Source organism: Pongo pygmaeus, chromosome 1, assembly GCF_028885625.2.
Source record: "Pongo pygmaeus isolate AG05252 chromosome 1, NHGRI_mPonPyg2-v2.0_pri, whole genome shotgun sequence".
In the NCBI taxonomy this organism is placed as follows: domain Eukaryota; kingdom Metazoa; phylum Chordata; class Mammalia; order Primates; family Hominidae; genus Pongo; species Pongo pygmaeus.
The window spans coordinates 217,971,957-217,985,288 of record NC_072373.2 but is presented as its reverse complement, the minus strand read 5'-3'; the positions used below and the strand labels follow the sequence as shown (position 1 = coordinate 217,985,288).

The 13,332-nt window shown below is 45.0% G+C and overlaps 1 protein-coding gene across 1 annotated transcript; it reads right to left on the bottom strand.

Annotated features, from left to right (window-relative positions):
- Positions 1-753: 753 nt before the first annotated feature.
- On the bottom strand, positions 754-9,584 carry LOC129007782 (PRAME family member 5). The gene is made up of 4 exons (XM_054439055.1): positions 9,538-9,584; positions 4,304-4,612; positions 3,057-3,638; positions 754-1,315 (listed from the first exon to the last, which is right to left on the bottom strand). Exons 2-4 carry the CDS (start codon positions 4,594-4,596, stop codon positions 754-756), a joined length of 1,437 nt encoding a protein of 478 aa, XP_054295030.1. The 5' UTR covers positions 4,597-4,612; positions 9,538-9,584.
- Between the last annotated feature and the right edge of the window lie 3,748 nt (positions 9,585-13,332).

Below are 13,332 nucleotides of genomic sequence, written 5' to 3'. Positions count from 1 at the left end.
GTAAATCACCCAAAGTCAGGCGTTTGAGACCAGCCTGACCAACATAGTGATGTAACCCTGTCTCTACTAAACATACAAAAATTATCTGAGCATAGTGATGCATGCCTGTAATCCCAGCTACTTGGGTGGCTGAGGCAGGAGAATCGTTTAAACCCCAGGTGGTGGTTGCAGTCAGCCGAGATGGCACCATTGCACTCCAAACTCCAGCTTGGGCAACAAGAGTGAAACTCTGTCTCAAATTAAAGAATGGGAGGAACCTGATTACAATAACCAAATTTCATTTAAATGCCTTGATTTTCTTGGGCTGCATCTTATTGATTGGACAACTCAGTGTCTTTTGTTTTTTCCATCAATAACTGAAGATTCCTGAGGCTTAAACTGGAAAACAGGTTACTTAATAATAGAGGGCACCAGACAGTTTCCACTCAGTTTTCCTTTATTTCTGATTGTTTCTTTACAACCATCCATGCAAGAGTAACTCCCTCATGTATTCTCAAGCCAGAATTCCACTCTAGACATTCAGATTCCCACTTTTGACTCTACAGGACATAGCTCCCAAAAGTCCCATCGAATCCATGGCAACATTTCCCCCAAGTCCAACCCCTGCTTGATCACATTTCCTTTCCCACTTTCAGAGCCCATGTCTGAAACGATGGGTTCTGTGCTCCCTTTAGGATGTACCTAAGACCTAGGTTTTAGTTTCCAAGTGTCCAGAAGAAAGCGTTTGACATATCCATCCAAATAGGCAGGCATTCAACAGCAGCACTGATCTGCCTCCAGGTCATAAAATGACCTGTTGCCACAGTCAGGGCAGTAGTCAGTACAGAACAAGATCCTCTTGGGATGCCTTAAGTCCCTCACTCTCTTCATCAGTTCAGCTCTAAGTTGGGAAAATCTGCTCCAGCAGAGAGTACCATCAGCATCATAGCTCTCCCGTGGGACAGGATACAGCTCCAGGCATAAGTTGTTGAGTCTGATTGTGTGGCACAGCAGGTTCTCCAGGGTGGCCATGGAGATGGGATTTCCACAGAAGCTGAAGGTGGTGAGCTCAAAGCAGCGGCTCAGGGCAGGCAGGATGGCGTTGACTTGGGAGTCTACGATGCCACAGTCATCTAAATCCAGGTACTCAAGGGTGGCTGCAACTTTTTCTATGAGAATTTGGAGAGGCACAAGACTGAAATTGGCCAGTCTGACGCCACTCAGGTCCAGGGTCTTTAGTTGACTGATGCTCAGGCACTGAGATAGATGCTTCAAGTCTGATTCCAAAAGCACACAGTTAGTTATTGCGAGGATCTTTAACGACGACTTCAGACAGCTGGGGAGAGAGAGTAAGAAGTTAGTTCTGGGGAATCATAGGGGTGAGTGGAGGGTGGTGGGGAATTGCTTCATGGTAATGGATGGAGACCATTTTACCCAAGCCCAGGGTCATTCTGATGGCCTGATGGTCAACACTTAGGATGATGTGTGATGAAGAGCTTTGCCACTGAGGACAATTCCATTTTAGGCCCGGCGCAGTAACTTACACCTGTAATCCCAGAACTTTGGGAGGCTGACACTGGTGGATTACTTGAGATCAGGAATTTGAGACCAGCCTGGTGATCATGGCAAAACCTCCTATCTACTAAAAATGCAATAATTAGAAAGATGTGGTGGTGGGCGACTCCAATTCCAGCTACTTGGGAGGCTGAGGCAGGAGAATCGCTTGAACCCAGGAGGTGTAGGTTTCAGTGAGCAGAGATCATGCCACTATACTCCAGCCTGGGTGACAGAGCGAGACTCGTATTAAAAAAAAAGAGAGAAAAAATAATTCCATTTGAGGCTGAGTCATTTCATCGTCATTTACAGGAATGGATGAAGTTCACAGAATCCCTAAAGCTCCCTTTCCTCCTCTGTCAGGCAGAAAACCACATTTCTGGGCCACAGGAGCCCAGGGGAGATTCAGGCATAAAAGACAAAGCCAGGCAGGGTCCTGCAACATCAGCTGGAGTGGGTGGCCTGCAGGTGTCCCTGACACGCCTGTATCATCAACAAACCATCTATCACTTTCACGATTCTTTGTGCCCGTTCCCTGACCCTCTGTTTCAGAATCATGCATTTCCTAGGTAATTAATTTACCTGGAGCTCAAAACAACATTTTACAACAGGGAATTAGAGATGGGATCATTTGTGTTCACCAAACTGTGGGGCACAAAGCTGATTTTCTGAAATGTGCATGTTTGCTAAGCATTCCTCCCTTCAGTGCCCACTTCACTTCCCTACTTCACATCATCTTCTTAAAAATTATATTCTTGGCTGGGCATGGTAACTCACACCTATAATCCCAGCACTTTGGGAATCCAAGGTGGGTGGATCACCTGAAGTCAGGAGTTCGAGAATAACCTGGCCAACATGGTGAAATCCTGTCTCTACTTAAAATATAAAAATTAGCCTGGTGTGGTGGCCCCCGCCTGTAATCCCAGGTACCTGGGAGGATGAGGCAGGAGAATCACTTGAACCTGGGAGGCAGAGGTTGCAGCGAGCTGAAATGGCACAACTACACTCTATCCTGGAGGATCAAAGTGAAAATCCATCTCGGAAAAAAAAATGGTCTTGTTTGTTTTTACTTTTATTTATTCATTTCTGACAGGGGTCTTGGGATGTTACCCAGACTGGTCTTAAACTCCTATGCTCAAACTATCCTCTTGCTCAGACTCCCAAAGTGCTAGGATTACAGGCATGAGCCACCATCCCTGGCCTCGTTTTCATCATCTTAACTTACACACGTCCTCAGAAAGAATTCACAAAGGCTCCCTCACTAGATCTGAACCCCCCAGTAGCTAGCTTCCTAGCATGGCAGCCTCTCTATAGCATCTACCCCAGCTGATCCCTCTGACTCTATTGGGATGGCTGCGTGATACCCATTTCAGGACAGGGCCACCAAAAGGACAACACATTTACATGCTAGTGTCCCTTTCACTGTTACATCCTCATTGGCTGGCTCACAGCAGATGCCCACTAGCATTTAATGTAACAGGCTCTGCTGTGGTCTGCAGAGTAAGCTCACCACCCTCCCTCACCTGAGAAGCTGGTCCAGGTGGCCTTCAAGGAAAGAAACAGCATTCATATAAAGCTTTTGGAGGTGGTGCAGCTTGAGGAACTGAGTGGTGAACTGTGTAACAATCTCCTTCTTCTGCTCTGGGGAAACGTAGCGAGAGACATCCATGTGGGAGAGAACGAGCTTCTGAAGATTCCTCATCTGGCCCAGGTATGGGGTAAACTGTGTCAGGATGGGCAGTATCCACTTGCAATTCACTTCCACCTCCTGGATACAGTCTAGGTTCACCATTTTCAGGATGCTTCTGATATTGTGGAAGGGCATTCCCAAAATTTTCAGCTTCTTACAGCACAGGTGTAGTAAATCATTCCTCTGCTTGACCCAGAAAAGGAGGCAGGTGAGGTATTCATCCAGAGTCCTGTTCTTGAGCCAAAGTTCTATGAACACAGTCAAGGGCTGCTGTCCTCTCATCCTTGGACAGTCCTGCACTGGTTTTTTATTCCTCATGGCATTGAGGAAGCACCCATGGGCCATAGTTTCAGACCAAACCATCCAGAAGTTCTCACAGACATCCTGTAAATCCAGTACTTGAAGTTTCCACCTCCTGTGGGAAAATAGACTTGAGACTGAGAATTTAAGGACTCATTTCTGTACTTAAACTCCACATACAGGATAGCAGCTCCTCCTCTCCCTGCTTCTTGTCCCTCTCTCTGACTTTTCTCCACCCTGTTTTCCCTTTGGATCCTGCCCACTTCCACAATTTTTTTTTTTTTTTTGACACCAAGTCTCCCTCTGTCGCCCAGGCTAGAGTGCAGTGATGCAATGTCAGGTCACTGCAACCTCCGCTTCCCAGATTCAAACGATTCTTCTGTCTCAACCTCACAGATAGCTGGGATCACAGGAGCCCACCACCATGCCCAGCTAATTTTAGTACTTTTAGTAGAGTTGGGGTTTACTGTGTTGGACAGGCTGGTCTCAAACTCTCGACCTCAGCCTCCCAATGTGCTGGGATTACATTGTGAGCCACCGTGCCCGGCCCAGTTCTCACTTTTCATGGTGCCTTTCAGTGCCATTAGAGGAGAGATTCCTGTTACCTCCATGGACTTGCATGGTGGGCAGTGCTTTCCCTGAGGAGCTGGTGAATGGCCAAGGCCTCTCAGCTTCCTCACCACCACCATCCCCCCTTGGGCCTCCTCACTTCTCATGACCCAGCTGCTCCTTCTGTTGGACACCTGGGCCCTCTCCACCAGCCCACCTGGGCCACCTCACCTGGGATGAACCCCGTGGGTAAGTAGTGCATCAAGCCCATCGAGCACAGCATGGAAGGCCTCCAGACAAGGCATCTTCATCAGAGGCCTCAGAGGGAGGCGGTGGAAGGGCCAGGCCTGCACCATCAGCTTCAGGGCCTCACAGCGTCTCCTGTTGAAGGCCTCCATGAACAGTGGGGGGAAAAGTTCCATGGGCAGCTCCTCCAGGGTGGAGATGGCCAAGGTTTTGTCCCTCAGCAGGCTCCGCCCTGCAAGCTCCAGGAGTCTCGGTGGAGTCCGGATGCTCATCTTCATGAATCTGCAGGGAAAGCTTCCAGAGGACAAACCCAGGGAAAAGGCATTACTCTCAGGCCAAGCCCATGCAATCTCATGTTCTCTCAGAGCCAAAGTCACTGCTCTGGCAATGGTGAAAGAGCCCTCAGTTTACTGCAATTCTAGTCTCTACTCATTGGCCATTAAGCCAGCATTCTGCCTCTGCTGCATCAGCACGAGCGTCTCCCCAGCAGTGAGGAGGCAGGGCCACCACTAGCTCTTCCTTTCTATCCAGTGCTCCATCCAGTGACTAGTGAGTGTGGAGGAACCTGAAAGCTAACCCCTCCCACCGTTGGGGGAAATTACTAATTACTCAAGGTTCGAAAACAATGGGAATTGGAGCGTCCGAAGCCTACATGCCTACATTTTCAGTTCCTACAAATAAACTTGTTGGGAACATTCATGGGGCATTCCTAGAATAGGTTCTGATTGTTTTCTTTTCATTATTAATCTTTCTTACTCTTTCTCTCTCTTTCTTCTTTCCTTCTTTCCCTCTCTCCCTCCCTTCTTTCTTTCTTTCCCCCTCTCTCTCCCTTCTTTCTTTCTGGTCTTTCCCTCCCTCCCTTCTCTCATTCTCTCTCTCTCTCTCCCTCTCTCTCTCTTTTTGACAGGCTCTTGTTCTGTCACCCAGCCTGGAGTGCAGTGGTGGGATCTTTGCTCAGTTCAGCCTTGACCTCCCAGGCTCAAAGGATTCCTCCTCCTCAGCCTCCCAAGTAGCTGGGACCACTGTTATGCATCACCACACCCAGCTAATCTTTTATTTTTTGGCTTTTTATAAAGACAGTGGATTTCGCTATGTTGTCTAAGCTGGCCTTGAACTGCTAGTCTCAAGCAATCCACCCCCCTTGGCCTCCCAAATACTGGGAGTATAGGTGTGAGCCTCCGCCCCAGCCTCATTATTGAAAATTTCAGTGGGAATCTTTGAAAGCTATGTGACACTGTTATGCATCATTCGCATGATAGATGTTTCCAATACACACCTCTTATACATATTCAAAATGGACCACTTTGTCTGGGTGAAGTGACTCACACCTGTAATTGGAGCATTTTGTGAGGCCGAGGCAGGTGGATCTTCTGAGATCAGGAGTTCAAATTGAGCCTGGCCAAAGTGGTAAAACCCTGCCTCTATTAAGACTGCAAAAATTAGCCAGGTTCAGTGGTCTGCGCCTGTAGTCCAAGCTTCTAGGGAGGCTGAGGCAGCAGAATCACTTGAACCCAGGAGGCAGAAGTTGCAGTGAGCTGACATTATACCACTGCACTCCAGCCTGGGAAATAGGCTAGGTTCAAAAGAGAGAGAGAGAGAGCTACATTTGATTAGACTTCTTAATCTCCACCCAGTTAATCCTGATTGGATTTTTGGCTTTCTTCCAGATTAACTGATTGAATTAGATATTCATCCATCAAAATGAAAGATTTAGGGATAGGGTGAAAGTCCAGGACTCATTCACTGATCCCCTCCACAAACATGGAGTTTTACTATTATGTGTCCTTCATAGTCCTGAGTGTGAGATATGGAAGGGTTGAATCTCTTCCTGATATTAGACAGAAAGAAAGAAAACTTGAAAGTATCTTTGTTGAGGGATCCTTGGCCACATCAAATTTATCAAAATATTTCAGAGTTAAAAGAGTTTTACAAAGACAGAGATGACAGTCCCTAAGAAAACACAATAGAAATCTTCATATATCCAATGATCACCTGGGTGGCATAATTTTTTTTGGTGATGAGGGAGCTGAGTCTCACTTCATCGCCCAGGCTGGAGTGCAGTGATGCCATCTCAGCTTACTGTTACCTCGGCCTCCAAGATCCGAGAAATTCTCATTCTTCAGCCTTCCACGTAGCTGGGATTACAGGCATGCACCACCACACCCATGTCTCCTTTTGGGTGGAAGAGGATGTGATTGCTTTAAAATTAATGTCAAAGATCCTTTTTGGTTAAGATTTTGGTTTTGCTTTTTTGGAGAGGGTCTCTCCCTTTGTCCAGGCTGGAGTAAAGCAGTGGTGTGTGCATGGCTCACTGCAGTCTCAATCTTCTGGGCTCAAGGGATTCTCCCACACCAAACACCCAAATAGCTGGGACTACAGATGCATGCCACCATGCTCGGCTAATTAAAAAAAAAAAAAGTAGAGGCCGTGCACCAGTGGCTCATGGCTCTAATCCCAGCACTTTGGGAGGACAAGACAGGTGGATCACTTGAGTTCCGGAGATCGAGACCAACCTGGACAGCATGGTGAATCCCCCTCTACTAAAAATACAAAAACTAGCCAGGCATGGTTTCAGATGGCTGTCATACCAGCTTCTCAGGACAGAGACTGAGGCATGAGAATTGCTTGAACCCGGGAGGTAAAGGTTGCAGTGAGTTGAGAACATGCCACTGCACTCCAGTCTGGGCAACACAGTGAGACTCCATCCCCATCCTCAAAAAAAAAACGTTGTGTAGAGGAGGGTTTTTGTCATGTTGCCCAGGTTGGTCTCAAACCCCTGGGCTGAAATGATCGTCCCACTTTGGCCTCCCAAAGTGTTGGGGTTAAAGGCATGAGTCACTGCTCCCTTCAAGAATCTTGAAATGGCATCAACCAAAGCACAATCAACTTTTTTGAAATAAAGACAGAACTGCATTTAGAGGAAAAATTTCAAAGCTTCAAATTGTTCATATGAAGAAAAAAAGGACAGGATATAGCTTTGTGCTGTCGTAGGCTGCACTGTCCCCATCCCAGACCAGCTGACTGTAGGTCAGATGGGAGTGTCCCTACAGAATTTAGTGACTTACCAGATCTGGATGTAGTTTAGAAGGTGCTCAGACCTCAGGAAGAACCAGGCAGCAACTCCAGGCTTGAAGACTTTGTGTCTCTCCTGTGGGTCTTCAGAAGTTTTATTGAGCTTTCTAATCACAACTCCCACCCACAGCCCTCCATGTATCCGCTGCCAGCTTCCAATCAAAAAGTGATATCTGATTGCATTTCTGAAGTTCCACCCAGTTAATCCTGATTGGGTTTTTGGCTCTCCCCAGATTAATGGATTGAATCAGATATCCATTCATATCAGATATCTATATTCAGTTCATGAAGCAAGAAATTGACAGTGTTAGGGATAGGGTAGAAGTCAAGAATACCTTCATTCAAGGCTGAGCAAGGTGGCTCACAGCTGTAATCCCAGCAGTTTGGGAGGCAGAAGCTGGTGGATTATCTGAGGTCAGGAGTTTGAGACCAGCCTGGTCAACATGGTAAAACCCTACCTCTACTAAAATTACAAAAATTAGCCAGGTGTGGTGGTCTGCACCTATAGTCCAAGCTACTAGGGAGGCTGAGGCAGGAGGATTGCTTGAACCCAGGAGGCAGAGGTTGCAGTGAGCTGACAATACAGCACTGCACTCCAGCCTGTGAAATAGGCTAGATTCAAAAAAAAAGAAAAAAGAAAAAAGAGAGTGAGAGAGAACTATATTTGATTATTTGATTAGACTTCTTAAACTCTACCCAGTTAATTCTGGGTAGATTTTTGTCTTTCTTCCAGATTTACTGATCGAATTAGATATTCATCCATCAAAGTGAAAGAATTAGGGATAGGGTGAAAGTCCAGAAGTCATTCACTGATTCCCTCCACTAACATGGCGTTTTACTAATATGTGTCCTTCAAAGTTCTGAGTGTGAGATAGGGAAGGGTTGAATCTCTTCCTGACAGTAGACAGAAAGAAAAAACTTGAAAGTATCTTCGTTGAGGGATCCTTAGCCACATCAAATTTACCAAAATATTTCAGAGTTAAAACAGTTTTCAAAGACAGAGTTGTCAGTCCCCAAGAAAACACAATAGAAATCTTCATGTATCCAATGATCACCTGGGTGGTATAATCTAATTTTTTTTGGTGTTGGGGAAACTGAGTCTCACTTTGTCACCCAGGCCGAAGTGCAGCGGCGCCATCTCAGCTCACTGTAACCTCTGCCTCTGAGATTCAAGCAATTCTCATGCTTCAGCCTTCCACGTAGCTGGGATTACAGGCATGCACAACAACACCCATGTCTCCATTCGGGTGGAAGAATTACAGTGAGGATGTGATTGGTTTAAAATAAAGGTCAAAGATGCTTTTTGGTTAAGATTTTGTTTTTGTTTTTTGGACAGGGTCTCTCTTTTTTGCCCAGGTTGGAGTACAGCAGTGGTGTGAGCTTGGCTCACTGCAGTCTCAATCTTCTGGGCTCAAGTGATTCTCCCACACCAGACACTCAAATAGCTGGGACTACAGATGCATGCCACCATGCCCGGCTAATTAAAAAAAAAAAAAAGCAGAGGCTGAGCACCAGTGGCTCATGGCTCTAATCCTAGCAGTTTGGGAGGCCAAGGCAGGTGGATCACTTGAGGTCAGCTGTTCGAGACCAACCTGGCCAGCATGGTGAAACCCCACCTCTACTAAAAATAAAAAAATTAGCCAGGCATAGTGGCAGATGGCTGTGATACCAGTTTCTGAGGATGGAGACTGAGGCATGAGAATTGCTTGAACCCGGGAGGTAAAGGTTGCAGTGAGTTGAGACCATGCCACTGCACTCCAGTCTGGGCAACACAGCGAGACTCCATCCCCGCCTTCAAAAAAAAAAAACGTTGTGTAGAGGAGGGTTTTTGTCATGTTGCCCAGGTTGGTCTCAAACCCCTGGGCTGAAATGATCCTCCCACTTTGGCCTCCCAAAGTGTTGGGGTTAAAGGCATGAGTCACTGCTCCCTTCAAGAATTTTGAAATGACATCAACCAAAGCACAATCAACTTTTTTGAAATAAAGACAGAACTGCATTTAGAGGAAAAAATTCAAGCTTTAAATTGTTCGTATGAAAAAAAAAAAGACAGGATATAGCTCTGTGCCATCGTAAGCTGCACTGTCAACATCCCAGACTGGCTGACTGTAGGTCAGATGGGAGTGTTCTTACAGAACTTAGTGACTTACCAGATCTGGATGTAGTTTAGAAGGTGCTCAGACCTCAGGAAGAACCAAGCAGGAACTCCAGGCTTGAGGACTTTGCGTCTCTCCTGTGGGTCTTTAGAAGCTTTTATTGAGCTTTCTAATCACAACTCCCACCCACACCCCTCCACATATCCGCTGCGAGCTTCCAATCAAAAAGCGATATCTGATTGCATTTCTGAAGCTCCACCCACTTCATCCTGATTGAGTTTTTGGCTCTCCCCTGATTAATGGATTGAATCAGATATCCATTCATATCACATATCTGTATTCAGTTCGTGAAGCAAGAAATTGACAGTGTTAGGGATAGGGTAGAAGTTAAGAATACATTCATTCAAGGCCGGGTGAGGTGGCTCATATCTGTAATCCCAGCACTTTGGACGGGCAAGTTGAGTAGATCACCTGATGTCAGGAGTTCAAGACCAGCCAGGTCAAAAAGGTGAAACCCCGGCTCTACAAAAATACAAAAATACAAAAATTAGCCAGGCCTGATGGCAGGCACATGAAACCCAGCTACTTGGGTGGCTGAGGCAGGAGAATTGCTTCAACCCAGGAGATAATGGTTTGAGTGAGCCAGAATTGTGCCACTGCACTCCAGTCTGGGTGACAGAGGGAGATTCTGTCAAAAAATAAAAAAATTCATTCATTCATGAACTCCACAAACACTGATGGAATTTTACTAATATGTGAACTTCATAGTCTTGAGTGTGAGGCAGGGAGGGGCTTGATCTGTTTACGACATTAGACAGAAAAATACAATCTGAAAGTAGTGTTGTTAGGAGATCTTTGGTCACATCAAAATATAAAAATGCTTTATACTTACTTTATAAAAACAGAGGAGTCATCCCTACAAAGTCAGAATAAAAATCTCAATGTATCGAATGGTCTTGGGGATTTTGTATAACCTAAGGTAGCAGATTATATGCTCGTTCTGGTGGAGGAGAGGTGTCACTGAGGGCGTGAGTGGTCTCAGGACTTAGGTTCAGTCTTCTTTGGAAGAAATTGAAACCACATCCATAAACTTTATAAATGTAATCGCGAAGAAGGGAGGGAGAGAAACAAAAATAAACCAAGCTTGCAACACATTCAGCATTCATCAGGAGGTCAGCTTGCTATCTGACCTGGTTCCTCATGGCTGCTGGCAGCCTACTGTTCCAAAATCATATAGACCTTAGATTACAGTTCCCCTTAACTTCCCTGCAGACAACAATGTAAGCATTGTAAAACATTAACTTTTTTCATCTGAGATATTCTTTCAGGTTCGGCATGTCAGTGAAACTAGTGATGCCAGCTGATCTGAAGGGCCCTGCAATGCACTAACTCACCAAAGAATGCAGTTTCTACATCCTGTTGAGTTCTTCCCTCTTACCGCTACCCCAACTTTCCAGCCCCTTGCTATCCAGGATCCACTGGAAATGCTCAGTACTCCTTGGGGAGATGAATTTGAGGATCTCCTCCTAGGTTCTCATTCAGCCACCTTGTGATCATTAAACTCTCTGCTGCAAACCCTGCTGTCTCAGAATATTGCTAAGTTACTGTGCAGCAGGCATAGGAACCTCATGGTCCTGTAATAAAGTCATGTCAAAATTACAAATGGAAGTGAAGGTGGAGCAGGTCAGGGTTGAGCTGGGTTTTTAATGGGAGTGAACCGAGACTTGGTGGTCATGTTGGAGGTTATTGAGGGGATGTAAGAGGAATCTATCTATCATTGCTCTGATGCCCTTTTGGTTTTATTCCTTATGACCAAGTAGGAGTCTCTCAAAACAATTTATATAATCCTCCTTATTTTTCCTTTCAAAACCTTCAACTTCCTTTATCTCCCTGAATAATCTCACGTCTATTCCCATTTCTTTGCTTACTTCATAATAAACATTTTTTTTTTTTTTTTTTTTTTACAGAGTCTTCTTCTCTGTTAAGTAGACCATATATTTTGTTGCCACACAAGATGAGTAACCTGGTTTTATGGACAGAAAGTGTCAAAAGGGTCGTATTCCTCAACAGCTGGGGGTCATGGGATATAAAGATCATGGTTATTCTTTGTCATATCTGCACCTGCATATTGCCAGTGAAAACCTGCAGGTCACATTGGGCAGGCTTCCAAATTAACCACCTGTGGAAGGTCTTTTGATTCTCTTATATCCTGTCCCTGAGTAAAGAGTCTGATCGTGAGTTCATGAGTGCCTCAAACTCTACAAGTATTGATAAAGGCTTCCACCTACTGACAGTGAGAAGGACACTGATTTGATTCTGATCATGAAATTTTGCTTGTTGTCTTGCAAGGAATATGTTTTATCCTGTTTTGTTGTCATCTAAAGCCAATGATTTTAACATCTGTATTGTCCCTTCCAATGGAAAAAAAAAAACAAAAACTCAACTTTATTTGAGCCTTGCCATGTCAATAAAAAAAAAAAAATTAAAAAAATTGATAGGAGGAGTCCCATTCCCTGCTGGGGCAATAGAGTGAGATTCCATCTCAAAAGAAAAAAAAGAAAAAAAGGCCGGGCACGGTGGTGGCTCACACCTGTAATCCCAGCACTTCAGGAGGCCAAGGCAGGTAGATCATGATGCCAGAAAATTGAGACCATCCTAGCCAACATGGTGAAACCCTGTCTCTACTAAAAATACAAAAATTAGCTGGGCATGGTGATGCCCACCCATAGTCCTAGCTGCTCAAGAGACTGAGGCAGGAGAGTCGCTTGAACCCAGGAGGAGGAGGTTGCAGTGAGCCAAGTTTGCACCACTGCACTCCAACCAGGTGACAGAGCGAGACTCCGTCTCAGAACAAACAAAAATCAAGGAAACAAACAAAAACACAAAAACAAACAAAGAAAAAAGCTGGAAAAATAAAATCTGAAAGAATTTCATCTCTATGAATTCATCTTCAGAAGTGATGGCATTTCCTGCTTGGCATTTTTTGCCTACATTTTTGACATAAGATCTATCAACAAAAAGTATGAACCCAGGTTTGTGTAATGGAATATCTTAAACATCAATAGGAGGAGTCAATAGTTCTGATGCCACACACACATGTGTGATCTTCTCCATCATCAGAAAATGGCATCAAAGTGGTAGAGTTATGCAGAGTGTAGCGTTTGAAATGGACATTTGAAGGTGACAAGGAAAGGATTTTGTAGGACATTAGTGTACAAGTTGAGCAATGTTGGTTCACATCACAATATTTTTATTTATTTATATATTTATTTATTTTATTCATTTATTTTTTGAGACGGAGTCTCGCTCTGTCACCAGGCTGGAATGCAGTGGCACAATCTCAGCTCACTTCAACCTCTGCCTCCCCGGTTCAAGCTATTTTCCTGCCTTAGCCTCCTAAAGAGCTGGGACTACAGGCGCATGACACTACACCCGGCTAATTTTTTGTATTCTTAGTAAAGACAGGGTTTCACCGTGTTAACTAGGATCGTCTCAATCTCCTGACTTCGTGATCTGCCCGCCTCGGCCACCCAAAGTGCTGGGATTACAGGCATGAGCCACCATGCCTGGTCGGTTCACATCAAAATTTAAGAGGTATTCAATTGCATATGAAACTTGTAGGTAAAGTTTATTTCTTTTTTCTTTAAAGCATTTATTTATTTATTTATAATGTATTTATTTATTAATTTTTTTGAGATGGAGTTTCACTCTTGTTTTCCAGGCTGGAGTGCAATGGTGCAATCTCGGCTCACTGCAACCTCTGCCTCCTGGTTCAAGTGATTCTCCTGCCTGAGTCTCTTGGTTAGCTGGAATTACAGGCACAGGCCACCACACACAGCTAGTTTTTGT